The sequence below is a fragment of the Trachypithecus francoisi genome, unplaced genomic scaffold (genome assembly GCF_009764315.1).
Source record: "Trachypithecus francoisi isolate TF-2019V2 unplaced genomic scaffold, Tfra_2.0 Lachesis_group11, whole genome shotgun sequence".
Taxonomy (NCBI): Eukaryota; Metazoa; Chordata; class Mammalia; order Primates; family Cercopithecidae; genus Trachypithecus; species Trachypithecus francoisi.
Window position 1 is genome coordinate 121458635 of NW_022681456.1, and position 16984 is coordinate 121475618.

Below are 16984 nucleotides of genomic sequence, written 5' to 3' on the forward strand. Positions count from 1 at the left end.
ATGTAATATCCAATTAGCGCAGCACCATTTGTTGAGGTCATTTTTTCTCTAATGAATGGTACTTACACCCTTGTGAGAAATTAGTTGACTACAGATGTATGGGATAACTTCTGGACTCTCAAGTTTATCCCATCATACTGATTTTTTATTTTAACTTAATATAAATCACTTTTGTATTATTGCACTTGGTATTTTGTCTTCAAAACTTCCAAAGTTATTTATCATTTATTTAATTGATTGAAAGTGAGCCAGAGGCAAATTTGCTGTCATAAAAGTTTACTAAAAATCAAGAGAAACGGCTTCATAGCACCATTACTTCAATGTTACAATTACATACATTGTTATTAGAATCATTTCTAAAGTTATAAATTTATGAAGCTTTGGGAATCCATTTCAATATATCAGAAAAGGAAATCATGTTAATAAAAATATCATTAGACACAAAATAATATAAAATATAAATGAATACATGAAGTGACAATTTTTAATATTTAACTCTTTTACAAACTTACGTACAATAAGATTAAAATAAGACAGCTGTGTATACAAGTTTTCCTATGGATCTGTTCATCTTCACTGCAAGGGTTGCTAGGTAATAACTGCACAGGGATATAGTTATTCTGAATGTTTTTCTCATTCTCAAAGCCAGTTGTTAGGGACAAATAGACACCAAATAGAGACAAATAGGGATCCCTTATTGGCTCCTTACATTTTGTTGGATAAAGCACAATTTCCTTGCAATGCTTTCCCATCCTTCTCTCCCAAATATTATTCTCTTTCTCTCTCTCTCTCTCTTTTTGCCTTTCTTTCTTTTTTTTTAATACAGAGTCTTGCTCTTGACACCCAGGCTGGAGTGCAATGGCACGATCTCGGCTCACTGTGACCTCTACCTCCTGGGTTCAAGCGATTCTCCTGCCTCAGCCTCCCAAGTAGCTGGGATTACAGGCACCTGCTACCATGCCTGGCTAATTTTTGTAGTTTTAGTAGAGACGAGGTTTTGCCATGTTGGCCAAGCTGGTCTCAAACTCCTGACTACAGGTGATCCGCGTGGCTCGGCCTCCCAAAGTACTGGGATTACAGGCATGAGCCACCACGCCTGGCCCTCTCTCTCTATTTTTTTTTTTTTGTTGTTGTTTTTTCTTTTTTGAAGAGACAAGGTCTTGCTATGTTGTCCAGGCTGGCCTTGAACACCTGTCTTCAAGTCATCCTCCCTCCTCAATCTCCCAAGCAGCTAGAACTATAAGTGTGTGCTTTATCGTTCACAGCTTTATAGTTCTGTTTTGTCACAACTCTCTTATATAGTTAATATACCTTTGGGAGAAGCATCACACACATACAAAAAGTAGCAAACCTTGACCTGATTGGCATTTCTGAGATTAAGAGACCTAGGAGAGCCAATAGATTTTCCTCTTCCCAACATTCAAGGAACTTCCTTCCAATTGTTTGCCAATAATGATATATGAAGTTTGTGGGTGTTTCTAAATTAGGGACTTCCTTAAAAGAGTTTGTGTTTCCAGAAGATTTGCTACATCAACCATCAACCCATTATTAGGGTGTCTTGTTCACAGTTCTCCTGCCCATTTTAAGATCATTGATTAAAATAGCTTGAAGGTGACCATGCATGGTCTATACCTCCATCCCCACCCATAACTATCTTCTTTTATACAAACATAAAAACATGCTTCTGCTGATTAAAACATACAGCACATGATTGGATATTAATGCTTTGGAGAGATGGTTTGGGATCACAATCACCCAGATACTCTCATTAGGAGGTTCTATAGATCATGGTCTGATGGAGGAGTTTGTGTTACTTGAAAGTAAACATCAAAGGAAAACAATAGAAAAATCTATCACTAACACCATTGTTAACGCAAATGAATCAAATAATAAAGGATGTTGATATAAAAACTTTTGATCCTCTCACCATGCTTTCTAGGATCTACCTTCTGCTCTCATCCCGCCTAAAAGTCATAGAAAAGCGTTGACACTTTAGGATACTCCCAGGTCCTGCAGTTCTGTTATTCCCAGTAGGGGACAATGTTGCATTCAAAACTGCACCAATTGCAGCATGTCCCTGGTGAGTTCTGTGTTCCTTCTCTATTTTCAAGACATAGATCTTTTTAAAGAGTCGTATATAATATTTTTTCTCTAAACTCTAAGAAAATGAGAGTTGAAGAAGAAAAACAGAGAAGACTTGAAGGATTGTTTTTTATCCACTGTCTTCAGCAGAGATATTTCATCGTGTGTGACATTCCTGGAAGTTGCTATCAAAGTCCCAAGGTACGAAATGCATCTCGTAAGTCATCAACCTCATACAGCGGCTGTAGAGAAAGAGGCAAATTGAGTGAATGGCTTCAAAACTGGGTTGGAGGTTTGGTGGGGCCAGAGGGGCTTCTAAACTGAGTGGATGGCTTTCTAACATTTTGGAAGAAAGTAAATTGGGAAAGAGTTTTTGGGGGTTTTTGTTTTGTTTTGTTTTGTTGTTATTTTTAAAAAAAAAAAAAAAAAAAAGGAGAAAAGAATTCTGACCAGGAAGGAAACACAACCCTCGGGAGAGACGGAAATTTAAAAATGTGAAACAACAAAAGAAAGAAAAGGGAAGGAAAAGGAACCTTTAGCAGAGGGCTCTGAATGGTGAAAGAGCAGAAGAAAAAGCTGATGTGGAGAAGCAATAAAGTTTTCATCAGATGAAAACTGAGAGTGACTAAACAATAAGAAAATATAAGAAATATACGAAGCTCCAAAAAAGACTACAGAGAAAGAAAGGAAATTTAAAAAGCAAGGAAGCCTCTTACCAAAAGGATGCGCCGAAGCTGTCTGGAGAGACGAACTGAATTTTCATGCAACCCTTCCCAGGCTTTGAAAGTTCTTTCACGATTTTCTACAAAAGTATTCCAGCAGTAAAAATAATCTTTAAAAAAAAACAAAAGAAAGAAAGAAAAAAAAAAGGCGGGGATATGGTAGTAGAAGATAGTTCGGGTTCCAAATCCAGGGGAAAGAAAGCAACCTGGCCCCATTTTCTCATTTCCTCAGGGCCTTGGCTCTGAGCCATGTACTCTTTTCTCTACTTGTAATTTTTAATTTCGGCTCCAAAGGTGAACCGGAATCCCCGCCCACTTCTTCCCCTCGTGCTTCCCCACTGACTCATTCGTTCTGCATCGCAATCCCGAATGCAGGCTGCTGCACTGCGCCTGCGCGGAAGGCCCTTTCGCACCTTTGAAGGTCATGATGGCTATTTGCACCCCGGCGCGGTGCAACCGCCTCAGCCCCTCAGGCTCAGCCTTGCGGTCCTCGCAGAAGTAGAGGCGCGCGGTGAAGATCCTCAGACTGAGGTTGGGGTTCCCTCGCAGAAAGTCGGCCACATGTCGGGCACAGTCGTAGCAGGGGCTCCAGGAGGTGAACCAGGTGACGCGGTAGCACCTGCCAGGGTCTAGGTCCCAGTCCGAGATGTAGCGGAGGAAAAGCAATTCCACGTGGCAGCCGGACTGGGGAGACAGAGAAGACCCCGCTAAAATTCACTGACTTTTATTGCGGCTCTGGTAGCCTTAGTCATTGTCTCCTGCAATGATCTTTGGGGATGCTAGGAGCTACTGTCCTTGTGTTACAGAGAGGCTAAGCAACTTGCTCAGAAGAGCACACCAGTAGGTAGAGCTGAACCCTTGGCTGCACTAGTCCTGCAGAGTGAAGGAAGGCTATGGGTGTTTGCGGAATGAGGAAGATGAAGTGCGCTGAGTTTGGAGGAAGCAGTGTCACACTACCTCACCGAAGATTTAATTTGTGTTTATGAAGTTGCTTTTTGCACCTTTTGAGAAGGAAAATGGCGGAAGTGCCTGTTGATGTAACATTGTGGAAATATACCTGGACCACTAGGTGGAGGTAGGACAGTTTATGAGGACCAGGTGAGAGGATCTGAAAAGCGGAAATAGATTTTGGTAAAGCAGACAGATGGGTGTTGTAAGAGAAGTACTAGGCACTGCCACGAAAAGTAAATTAAAGTGCTTGGTAAAATCAAAGCCTTCTGAAATAGAATGTGTCATGTCACCAGATAGGAAGGAGACTGGCATGTACCCAATACAAACGTAGGCAAAGAAAATTGCATGGTAATATAACCATCAACTAATGAGCCAGATGATGACCTTCCACCCCAGGGATGCTTCCCCGAGATTCCGCCAAGTCCAGACGTCACAGCATGTTAGGAGAAAGGAGATACCCACGGGCAGAAGTTTATGTAAACCCATCTGGATTTTGGTGAAAGAGTCTCTTGGAAGTGTAATTCTCTCGGGTAGCTGAAAGATCAGTTTAATTAATCAATCGGCCGAGGCTTCTCTGAGTTTTCTGGGGATCACCATGTTGAATGTATTCACTGGTCTATGATCCATGTGAACAGGAGGGAAAAGAGATCATTTGGAAAACAGAATTGAGCCACTGTTAATTTTTTCCCGAATTCTTCTTCCTTAATCTTCAAAAATGCTTAAGACACAACTTGTTTTTCACATTTAAAATTTCTGCTTGAACAAGCTGATAATAGTCTCCCAAATAAAAATGATTTTAGCTTAATTAATCTCAAAGGCAATTCAGATGCTGAGGAAAGTGGGTAAAAAGTTTGGGAGCAGTTGTTCTTGGCATTGAAGGAAAGTGTGGCATTAGGGTGCCCAGCATTACTGGGGAAGAATTAAATCACATATTTTGGGCCATGTCTAATATGAATGCATGGACATGGAAAAGGAAAGAAAAAAAGGATTTGAGGAATGTAATAGAGACGCGAGTGCCAAAAAAGGATGGAAGTAATAGCATCAGCAGGTGGCTCTAAAAGCACTTACAGTTGACCATTAAACTGCTTGCAAAGCTGACTTTAATTGATACCTTATTGCGAAGATGACCAAAGTCCAGTGAAAAGGAAGTAGCACTGTCCCGCCTCTTCACTACATAGCACAGGTAGGTCTCATGCCGACCCTTAGCCCAGCGGACATTTTTGAAGTGGTAAAGAAACTTTCTCCGGTTCATCAAGAGGCTGTGGGTGAGAGGAGGGAGAGAAAATGCAAGAGTACAGTTTATTATCTGATCACTCTGCATTTTCCTTCAGCTTTTTAAAGAAGTCGTTACTTGGGCTAAACCAAAGAAGATACTCTGGCTTCCTCTGCTGAATGCCTGAGCCCTACTGAGCCCTATTGAGCCTGGAATCCATCATAAACTCCTTTTCCTGCTTATATTTAAGGCCAATTGAGAGATACTCATCAAGGACCCCAAACCCTTACCCACAAGACAGTCACCTCCTGCCACTGTCTCCTAGATGCTGATGACTTGGAATTACAATTAAATTTGTTCTTCAACAAGAAAACAAAACAAAAAATAAAAAACTTGTTCCTCAGTCCCATAATTATATTTTCAGATTTCCCCTCCAGTCTTTACCTAAGTGTCCAACTTGTACCTCGAACTCAAAATGATCAAAACAATATTCCTCAACTGCCTCCTGTCCTAAACTGCCTCTCCTTCTGACTTTGCCACCTCAGGTAAGCAGGTTAGCAGCCTGCAACCATCCTTGACTCCTTTCTTCTTCCTCGGTCCTTATATTTAATTAATCATCTAAATGTGCTGATTCAAACCCCCCAATACATCTTGAATTTGTACCTTCTCTGTCTGCTGTTCTCTGCTTCGGTCCAAGCCCCCATTTTCTTCCTCTTTATCTGCTGTGCTGGCCTTTTAACTGGTCTCTCTACCTCCAGTCCCTCCAAAATAACATTCTCACACTGTCACCACCATGATCTCACAAAAACCCAGGTGCACCATGCCATTCCCATGCTGAAGAGCCCCTGATGGTTCTCTTCTGCCCGCAGAACAAACTCCAAACTCTTTAATGTGGTGTTTAGGCCACTTTTTACAGTTGGACCTCAATCTAAATTTATTTTTTTTATTTTTTTGAGATAAGGTCTCACTTTGTCGCCCAGGCTGAAGTGCACTGGCATGATCTTGGCTTATTGTAGCCTCGACCTCCCAGGCTCAGGCAAATCTCCCAGGCTCAGCAGATCCTCCCACCTCAGCCTCCTGTGTGGCTGGGATTACAGGCGCCCACCACTGTGCCCAGGTAACGTTTGTATTTTTAGTAGAGATGGTGTTTCACCATCTTGGCCAGACTGGCCTTGAACTCCTGACTTCAGGTGATCTGCTCACCTTGGCCTCCCAAAGTGCTGGGATTACAGGCGTGAGCCACTCCACCGGCCTATTTTTTAATGTATAAGAGTAATACCTGGCTGGGCGCAGTGGCTCACACCTGTTTTTTAATGTATAAGAGCAATACTTGGCTGGGCATGGTGGCTCACACCTGTAATCCCAGCACTTTGGGAGGCCGAGGCAGGTGGATCACCTGAAGTCAGGAGTTCGAGACCAGCCTGGCCAACATGGTGAAACCCCATTTCTACTAAAAATACAAGCATTAGCCAAGTGTGGTGGCAGGCGCCTGTAATCCCAGCTACGCAGGAGGCTGAGGCGACAGTATTGCTTGAACCCAGGAGGCGGAGGTTGCAGTTAGCTACGGTCACGCCATTCCACTCCAGCGTGGGCAACAAGACCAAAACTCCACCTCAAAAAAAAAAAAAAAGAGTAATATTTGATCATTGTCAAACTTGAATACTTGAATACTATGGAAAAATAGAAGAACTCTAAATTTTAAAATATTAAAGATTTTTAAAATCTCAAATATCATAGTGTCTAATAATGATAATTAGACATGGTGTCTAATGACAATGACTGTGAAGATTCTTGTGTTTATTCCTCTAGTCTTTCTACAGGTACATATTTACATAATTTGGATTATACTGATTGCATGTGTGATTTTGTACTCTGCTGCTTTTTTAACTAGGCAAAATAATCTAAATATCTTGCTATGCTGTTCCCACATAATGACTGATTTCTCCTCCTCTTTGTTTTCTGGCTCCTAGCACAGTGTCTTGCATATCATAAGCACTAACTTGAATAGCATTTGTGGAAATACTCTGGTAACCCAAGTTTCTTTAAAGAAATCAAGAGTCCCCATTGCAGCTGCAAACAGCAACACAAGCTGTACAGCGTGGTTGATGTGAAAGCACAGTGGTGTCTGGATTTTGTCCCTAGTCTTTTCCAGAAAGGCGTTTATCCAATTTGTGGAGCTAGTGCTGTCACCTAATGGTATGGGGGCAGAAGTGCAGAGAATTTGCAAAGTAAAGGGCTCAGGAATTTGAATAACGTTTGCTGGCAAGAGAATTGAAACTTTTCTTACTCATTGTTTTTTCTTACATTGAGGTATAATTTACATACAGTAAACTTCAACCATTTAAGACGCATAATTCTACGAATATTTTTGGGTGTAAACACCCCAAGCTGCTACCACAGTCAGGATACAGAACCCGAATCACCGCCTTCACTCCACCAGCGCTTCTTCCTCCCCCTTTGCAGTCCTTCCCCTCCCCACAGGGCAACCACTGATTTGCTTTCTTTTTTCCTCTTTTTATGGAGAGTGGAGTTTCACTGTGTTGCCCAGGCTGGTCTTAAACTCCTGAGTTCTAGCAGTCCTCCCACTTGGCCTCTCAAAGTGCTGGGATTATAAGCGTATGCCTGCCCTGATTTGCTTTCTGTAACTATAAGTTACTTTCATTTTCTAGAATTTCGTAGAGCATACATTATCTCCTCCTTCATGTCTGACTTCTTTCATTTAGCGTCATGACTTTGGGATTCATCCCAAAGTACCTTCTTCCTTTGTATTGCAGGGTAGTATTCTATTGCGTAGATATAGCACATGTTGTTCATTTGTTCACTTAGTGGTGGATATTTGGATAGTCTCTACTGCGGGGTTTTGTGAATAAAAGTACTATGAACATTCATGTACCAGTCTTTGTGTGGGTATACATTGAGAATTGATATTTTAGTAATGTAGTGCCGGTGATAGACCCTGACGTTAAAAGTTAAATACCAAAATATCAGACCCTGACGTTAAAAGTTAAATACCAAAATATCATACCAAAAAGGAGACCACCTAGGACAACAACTTTTTGTAGTTGTTTCCATTTATTTTTCATTTCTCCTATTATTTTTTTGAGGCAAGGTCTAGTCCTGTCACCCAGGCTGGAGTGCAGTGGCGCAAGCATTGCTCAGTGCAGGCTTGACCTCCTGGGCTCCAGATTCTCCTGCCTCGGCCCCCTAGTAGCTGGGACCACACGCACGTGCCACCATGTCCAGCTAACTTTTGTATTTTTTTATAGAAACAGGGTTTTGCCATGTTGCTCAGGCTGCCTGGGCTCAAGCGATCCACTCACCTCCGCCTCCCAAAGTGCTGGGATTACAGGGGTGAGCAACAACACCCGGCCATCTGTTTCAATTTAAATGTCTCCCCCTACATACATGAAGCGTATTGGAAAGCACTTTAAACCTTAGGCAGCAAACTGGCTTTATTACCAGTATACACATTATATAAGGTAAAAATTAGCCATGTTATTTTAAAATTAAAAATGCATATTTTGATCTAAATGGATACTAGGCCAGATACAGTGTCTCATGACTGTATCCCAACACTTTGGGAGGCCAAGGCAGGAGGATTGCTTGAGCCCAGGAGTTCAAGACTGCAGATAAGCTATGATTGCACCACTGCACTCCAGCCTGGGTAACAGGGTGAGATTGTCTTTAAAAAAATAAAAAACATAAGAAACATAAAATGAATACTAAAAAAGATACAATAATAATTAGCTTTATTTTAAAAGGATAATAATTATTATGGTAGTTACCATAGTACCAACCACCATTACTATTACTATATTAGCATATAATAACCCTTTGTGTATATAAGCTCAACACATAATAGGTGCTTAATAAGTACAGAAGAAAAAGAAAAGCAATTCTCTCTTTGAGACCCAGAGTTAATTAAGCATCATCTCTTACCAATAAATCCCTTTTATATTTAACTTACCCTCCTGAGCTGTATAGATGAGAAAGGCAAAGGAAACAACATCTTTTTACATGCACCTTGGTTGATGGGGTGTGTGTGTGTAGAGAGAGATAGAGAGAGAGCCTTATCATAAGGAAGAAAAAGTGTCCTGGAAGTATAGATAAGAAGGATGTGGCACAGATAATGGACTTCGGGTGGATTTTTGGGTCCTACTCTACATGAAAATGCAATAGGCCTGCACTGTTTCTGTCACATGTTACCAATCAGAGCAAAATGAATTGCATGATCCTAACCTGCTAGTTTACTTTGTCCATCCATTACTTCCCTTCTCTGGTTAGGGGCCTGTTTCCAGCTCCCTGTTCTGGTCATTTCTCTCCTGCGTAGGAAGGACTTTGCCGAAGGAGTGTTTCAAGCCTGCAGGCTGACAGCTGCTCTGGACAGCTGTGCTCCCTGAAGCAGAACCCTAGCTGCATCCCCAGCCATGCAAACCAGAAACAAGCGGGTTAAAAATAATCCTGACCAAGTCATTTTGCCATCACTAATGAGCGCCACAGATACTTTCCTCTTTAATGATGATATTAATCACTCTTTCGTCCTGTTGAATTTCATCTTTTCTCCTTTTCTGTCTTTCTCTGAATATCAACTGCTGATTTTACGTTTGCTTTGCATTTTACTTTGAACAAGTATTTCCAATGGACCCTTCACAGGGACCTATACCTCAGACTTGTTTTCAAAATCTCAGTGTAAACTGAGGAGACATTTGATATTGTTTGCCCTCAAGAAAATTTTCTGAAGGATATTAAATCCTCCATTAAAAATCTTTATTCTGTATATTGAATGTGATGGCTCATGTCTATAATTCCAGCATTTTAGGAGGCCCAGGCAGGAGGACTGCTTGAGGCCAGGACTTAGAGACCAGCCTGGGCTGGTCTAAGACCCTGTCTCTACAAAAAAATATATTTTTTAAAAATCTTTATTCTGTAATGCAAGTTCTTTATAAAGGAATTAAATTGAGGTAAAGTATAAGAATTAGGCATTATTCTCATACATTCATAGTAATCATAAATGTAGGAATAGAGTAAGTTCTATGATATTAACTGATCAAAAACTGCAAATAAAAACATTGTGAGGACCTTAACCAAATTCACACCTGAGAGGTAAGTTAAGCTATGTCTGAGCAAATGGAAAGATTAGTTAATGGTAAAAGTGCCATTAACTGCCTAACAATTAGTCCTTTAACATTAAATAACTTGCTTGAATGAATTTTTCTCCTTGCAATGGACATAATCAAAGTGACTTTCAAGCAATTAATTTAGAATGTTTGGCATTTCTAAAATTACAAATTGTCTTACTATAGCTAAATTATTTCAGTAACATCTCCCTAGGAAAGTGTGTCTTCAAGTTGTTTTATTGTTGAATATGTACAAAATTATTACGAACATTAACACTATCATTTTTAGTACAGTACTGCTATTACCTTTTCATGATTTGAGTCTCTAAAGATTTGCTATGTTAATATTATTACCATAAATTAGTTTCAACCATGGTACAAATCTCAGGACGAATCAGTACATTGTACACACTACTTCTTCTGCCACGTGAAAAAGAGAGAAATCGAGCGAAGTCTGAAACAGAAAGAATTGGGCTGACAGCATATAAGATCTGAATAGAAGAAAGGGAGACAGATCAAGAAAACATATATGCATATTGATCACGCTGATCTTCTCAGTCAGACAGTTATATGAGAGAAAGGGATAGCTACCAGTCTCATTACTCGGATTTGCTCTGAGAGGAAGGCCAGTGCAATCACCCACAAGGAGACTGCCTCTTTACCTGTCCATAGCGGTGTCCAGGGTATGTTTCTTGGCTCCCTGAAAGTCTCAGGCCAGAAAAATCTTGCTTCAATTAATGATGGTTCTCTGCCTCAGTCTGACAGTGCATTGGCCCCTCACATTCAAATTTGAGCTTGCCCTTTTGGGCTCCTCCCCTGACAGCATCACCCCCACCAGGTACCCCAACGGCCTTGCTCCTGATTTGGATCCAGTGAAGATGGGTGGGTGGGGCTGTCATAGGCAGAGTCACACAGGTTAAACGATTGAGGGCAGCTCTGCTTAATGTTTAGGTTCCTTTAGGGCTGCTGCTCTGAAAGTCCAATCCATGCTCCATAGCTAGCAAAGATCAGGAGGCAGTAGCAGTAGACACTTAAATTATAATCATGATAACACAAAATAAAAGTACAATGATAATAGTAATATTTATGTAAATACCTTAAAGAGCATTTAAATAGCTTCTTGTGGTGTTGTGTTAAAGAGCACTTTAAAAGCCTCTATTCCCCCATAGTCCCACAATATCTCTGAATTCAGTAGACACAGCCACTAACAGTTCCTGCTTTGCAGTTAAGCAAATGAACTCAGTTATACAGAATTTAGAACACAAAAATTTTCCCTCCCAAACCATGGATTTTTTTCTTTCTGATTGCATTACAAGAATTGCTTGAAGACTAGATATTTACACCAAAGAATGATTTTTGCATGAGCCATCCTTTTTAGAAAAAAAAAAAAAATCCTTAATTTGGAGTCGGAAGCAGCAGCAGTCCCCCAAAATACAAAAATGCTTATTTCACCAGACAGAATCAGTGTCTAATTGACTACATTGAATTTGGAAAACAGGCTAAGATCTTCAAATAAAAGACTTTAATTTTGTGCTCTCATAGAACTTGGTCTATTAAAGATTTTATTTCTCTCTCCTACTGTAGCCCATATGCATTCTATTTATTCACTGAGTGGATACTTAATGGCTACTGTGTGATGGAAACTATGCCAAGTGCTAGGGATGCAATGGTAAGCAATGCAGGGTCTCTGCTTGCTTCCTGACTCAAGGCTTTGATACCATCTATACCTTGATGATTTTCAAATCAATAGCGCTAGGTTGGACCATGTATTTGTCTGTTCCCACACTGCTGATAAAGACATGCCTGAGACTGGGTAATGTATGAAGGAAAGAGGTTTAATTGACTCACAGTTCCACATGACTGGGGAGGCCTCACAATCATGGCAGAAGAGCAAGGGACATCTTACATGGTGGCAGGCAAGAGAGAGCTCATGCAGGGGAACTCCCTTTATAAAACCATCAGATCTTGTGAGCCGTATTCACTGTCACGAGAACAGCATGGAAAAGGCCCATCCCCGTGATTCGTCTGCCTCCCACTGGGTCCCTCCCATGACAAGTGGGAAGTGTGGGAACTACAATTCAAGATGAGATTTGGGTGATGACACAGCCAAATCTATCAGACCGCTTCCTTCAACTCAAGACAAGGGTGTCCAGCTTTCCTCTCAGAATCTCCATTTGGATGGCTGAGCACCTCCAGCCTGTCTAAAACAGAGCCGCTCTTCTCTGCCTTACCTGCACTTCTTGCCATCTTTCCCATCTCAATAAACAGCAGTATTCTTCCAATGGCTTGGCAAAACCTGGGCAGAGTGTCTCTCAACTCCCCTCTTTCTTTTAAATTCCATGCACACTCCATTAGCAAATCCTGTTATCTCTGCTTCCAGAATATATTCACAAACTGATCACTTCTCACCACCTCCAGGTCCAAGCAAACTGGATTATTACATTTTGCCTCCCAACTGGCCTTTCTGCCTTCCCCTTGTTCGACTGTAGTCTGATCTCCACACAGCAACTAGAGTATTCATTCTGGAGCATTTAAGGTCCTGTCACTCCCCTGTCATAACCCTCCATGGATTCCCATTCTCTCAATATAGGCCAGCAGCCTGAGATGGCCCACAAGCCCCGCTACCATCTGCTCTGCTTCACCCCTCTGGCTGCATCTGCCTCCACTCTCTCCCTTGCTCACACAAAGAGCACACACTCCTTCCTCTGCCCTTGAGGGTCCCTCTGCTGAAAAGTTATTTTTTTGTGTATGGTTGTGGCTTACACCGTCATATATTTCACGTCCTTATTCAAATACTCTCTGGTATTTCAGATTTGTCCTAGTCACCCTATCTAAAATATCAACAAAATCTCACCATTCTGACACTCCCTTGCCCCCATCCCCTAAATTATTTTTCCCTTTAGTACTTGTCACTTAAAATACACTCCTCAGTAAACTAAAGACAAGTAAAATAATCTGTTTAAATTATTTTTTAATTAGCCATGAGATTCGAAATAATAATTAATGATAATCATTTCTGATAATTATATAATTATAATCATTACTATTTTGAGGCAGAGTCTCTCTGTGTCACCCAGGCTGGAATACAGTGGCATGAACACGGCTTACTGCAGGCCTTGACCTCCTGGGCTCAAGTGATACTTCTGCCTCAGCGTCCCGAGGAGCTGAGACTACAGGCATGTGCCACCACACTCAGCTCATTTTTGTATTTTTCTTTAGAGATGGGGCCTTTCCATGTTGACCAGGCTGGTCCTGAACTCCTGGGCTCAAGTGATCTGCCCTCCTCAGTCTTCCGAAGTGCTGGGATTACAGGTGTGAGCCACTGCACCTGGCTTTGTCTGAATTACTATTGCTGAAAAAATTCCTCAGGGCACCAGCAAGATAGTAGACGGTAAGTTGCCTTTGGCACTCTCAGTTCTATAGGACAGTTGATCAAGGAGCAGAATGGAGACTCCAAATTCATCTGCAGTGTCCACTGGAAGGTGCAGGCGTTTGAAATCTGAGCCTTTTAAGTTGTATCCTCAGATGTGAGTTGGGCTTTTATCATATTTTCACCCATTTGTCAAGAGAATAACACACAGGTACACACAATTGGGCTGTTTTATTGTTTTAAATAAAAATGGCATAGATTTAAGGTGCATAACATGGTGTTTTGATATCCATAATGAAAGGATTACTACAGTCAAGCTAATTAACTTATCCCTCTCCTCACATAGTAACCTTGTATGTGCAAGTGTGTGTGATTACCGCACCTGAAATCTGCTGTCTTAGAAAATTTCCAGTATACAATTTTTTCTTTTTGAGACAGAGTCTCACTCTGTTACCCAAGCTGGTGTGCAGTGGCACGATCTTGGTTCACTGCAGCCTTGACCTCCTGGGCTCAAACAGTCCTCCCACCTCAGCCTCCCGAGTAGCTGAGACCACAGGTGCACACCACCACACTGGGCTACTTTTTTTAAAAAATTTTTTTGTACAGAGAGGGTCTCACTATGTTGCTCATTTGGGTCTTCAACTCCTGGGCTCAAACAATCCTCCCATCTCAGCCAAAGTGCTGTGATTACAGGTGTGAACCACTGGCCTGGCCCAATACAGTATTTTTTAACTACAGTCATCATGCTGTACAATAGACCTCTAGACTTATTAATTCTGTATAACTGCAACTTTGTACCATTTGAGCAACATCTTCCCATTTTCCCTACCTCCCCATGCCTAGTAACCACCATTTTACTTTCTTTCTTTTTTTTTTTTTTTTGAGACGGAGTCTCTGTTGGCCAGGCTAGAGTGCAATTGCGAGATCTCGGCTCACTGCAACCTCCACCTCCAAGTTCAAACGATTCTCCTGCCTCAGCCTCCCAATTAGCTGGAATTTCAAACATGCACCACCACGCCCAGCTAATTTTTGTATTTTTAGTAGAGACAGGGGTTTCACCATGTTGCCCAGGCTGGTCTCAAACTCCTGACCTCAAGTGATCCACCCACCTCGGCCTCCTAAAGTGCTGAGATTACAGGCGTGAGCCACTGTAGCTGGCTCACCATTTTACTTTCTGCTTCTATGTATTCAACTTTTTAGGATTACACATATAAGTGAGATTATGCAGTATTTTTCTTTCTGTGTCTGACTTATTTCACCAAGCATAATGGCCTCCAGATTTATCAATGTTGTTGCAAATGGCAAGATCTCCTTTTTCAAGGTGGAATAATAATATATATATATATCACATTTTCTTGATCCATTCATCTGTCAACAGACCCTTATGTTGCCTCCGTCTCTTGGCTATTGTGAATAGTGCAAGAGTGGACATGGGAGATATCCCTTCAAGGCACTGATCTCATTTTCTTTGGGTATTTACCCAGAAGCAGGATTACTCAATATGGTAGTTCTGTATTAAAATTTTTGAGGATCGCATAGTAGTTCTATTTTTAGGTTTTTTTTTTGAGAAACATCCATACTGTTCCCTATTAATGGCTGTGCCAACTTACATTCCCACCAACAGTGTACAAAGCCTCCTTTTGCTCCACATTCTCACCAACACGTGTTTTCTTTTGTCTTTCTGGTAACAGCCATCCTAACATGTGTGAGGTTATGAGATAGGAAAAAATAAAAATGTAAAATGCGAAACCAAAAGTATATAATAGGGGCCGGACACGGTGGCTCACACCTGTAATCCCAGCACTTTGGGAGGCCGAGGCAGGCGGATCACCTGAGGTCAGGAGTTCGACATCAGCCTGGACAACATAGTGAAACCCCATCTCTACTAAAAAAAAAAAAAATAGCCAGGTATAATGGCAGGCGACTGTAATCCCAGCTACTCAGGAGGCTGAGGCAGGAGAATTGCTTGAACCCGGGAGGTGGAGGTTGCAGTGAGCAGAGATTGTGCCACTGCACTCCAGCCTGGGCGACAGAGTGAGACTGCGTCTTAAAAAAAAAAAAAGATGTGTGATAGGAAAAACTGACATTTTTTTCTTCCACATTCACACATCACTCAACACAGCCCTTCTGACACCAGATGTGTGCCGGTCTTTTCCCAAACACCAAGCAGTTTTCCAGGGGACACCAATTGAGTGTTCTATAATTTAATTCAGCTCTGGCACTATCTACCTAGAGATAGCATCAGACCTCACACAGATGGTGGGTCTGTGCCACAAGATGGCCCCCACTTCCGATGCCAATCTCAAATTTCAGGTTGTGACCTGTACTTCTGATCAACCGGCTTAGGGGTTCCTACAACCCACGCCTTGGGTTCCATTAATTCGATAAGCTGGCTTAACAAACTTAGGGAAACACTTACTTAACTTTTGCCAGTTTATTATGTTAATGAAGCATATGATAAAGCATACAGGCCAGGTGTGGTGGCTCATGCCTGTAATCCCAGCACTCCGGAAGGCTAAGGTAAGTGGATCACTTCAGACCAGGAGTTCGAGACCAGCCTGACCAGCATGATGAAACTTCCATCTCTACTAAAAAAACACAAAAATGAGTTGGGCATGGTGGCTCACACCTATAGTCCCAGCTACTCAGGAGGCTGAGGCATGAGAATCGCTTGAACTCAGGAGGCAGAGGTTGCAGTCAGCTGAGATCGCACCACTGTACTCCAGCCTGGGTGACAGAGTGAGATTCTGTCTCAAAAAAACAAAAGATACATATGAACAGCCAGATGAAAGTACAGAGGGTAAGAACGGGAGGGGTCTGAGCACAGAAGCTTCCTTCCCCTGGACTTGGGGTGTGCCACCCTCCTGCTACACAGATATATTTACCAACTCAGAAGCTCTTTATGGAGACTTGATCATGTAGGCACGATTAATTATTAACTCTATTCCCAGCCCCTCTCTTCTCTCAGGAGAATGGGGAGTGGGGCTGAAAATTCTAAGCTTCTAGTCATTACCTGGTCTTTCTGGGGACTGGCACCTCTCCTAGAGCCTATCAGGAGTCATATCATTAGAACAAAATGTACTCCTGTCATCCAGAAATTCCAAGCTGTTCAAAAGCTCTGTGTCAGATGCTCTTATCACTCAGGAAATTCTCAGAGTTTTAGGAACTCTGGGCCACGAACCAGGGGCAGAGACCAAATATATATTATCCTTATTCTTTCACAGAGATGATATCTCATTGTGATTTTGATTTGTATTTCCCTCATGATTACATTTTCACACACTTGGACAATTGTATGTCTTCTTTTGAGAAATGTCTATTCAGGTCCTTTGTCCATTTTTAATTGGGTTATTTAGGTGAGAATAAATATGACTTAAAAGCTGTTTGTGGACCAGGCGCGATGGCTCACGCCTGTAATCTCAGCACTTTGGGACGCTGAGGTGGGCGGATCACTTGAGGTCAGGAGTTCGAGACCAGCCTGGCCAACATGGTGAAACGTCATCTCTACTAAACACACAAAAATTAGCTG

General features: G+C 41.7%; 1 protein-coding gene across 2 annotated transcripts; it reads right to left on the reverse strand.

Moving 5' to 3' along the window:
- Positions 1–1133: 1133 nt before the first annotated feature.
- On the reverse strand, positions 1134–10875 carry AICDA (activation induced cytidine deaminase). 2 transcript variants are annotated; one of them, XM_033222875.1, is made up of 5 exons: positions 10748–10875; positions 4867–5014; positions 3218–3488; positions 2799–2884; positions 1134–2324 (listed from the first exon to the last, which is right to left on the reverse strand). In XM_033222875.1, the coding sequence occupies exons 1-5, from the start codon at positions 10753–10755 to the stop codon at positions 2271–2273; spliced, it is 567 nt and encodes a 188-aa protein (XP_033078766.1). In that variant the 5' UTR covers positions 10756–10875; the 3' UTR covers positions 1134–2270. The 2 variants fall into 2 exon arrangements, with proteins under 2 accessions (XP_033078766.1, XP_033078765.1); XM_033222874.1 differs by having other exon boundaries at positions 2799–2914.
- Positions 10876–16984: the final 6109 nt, after the last annotated feature.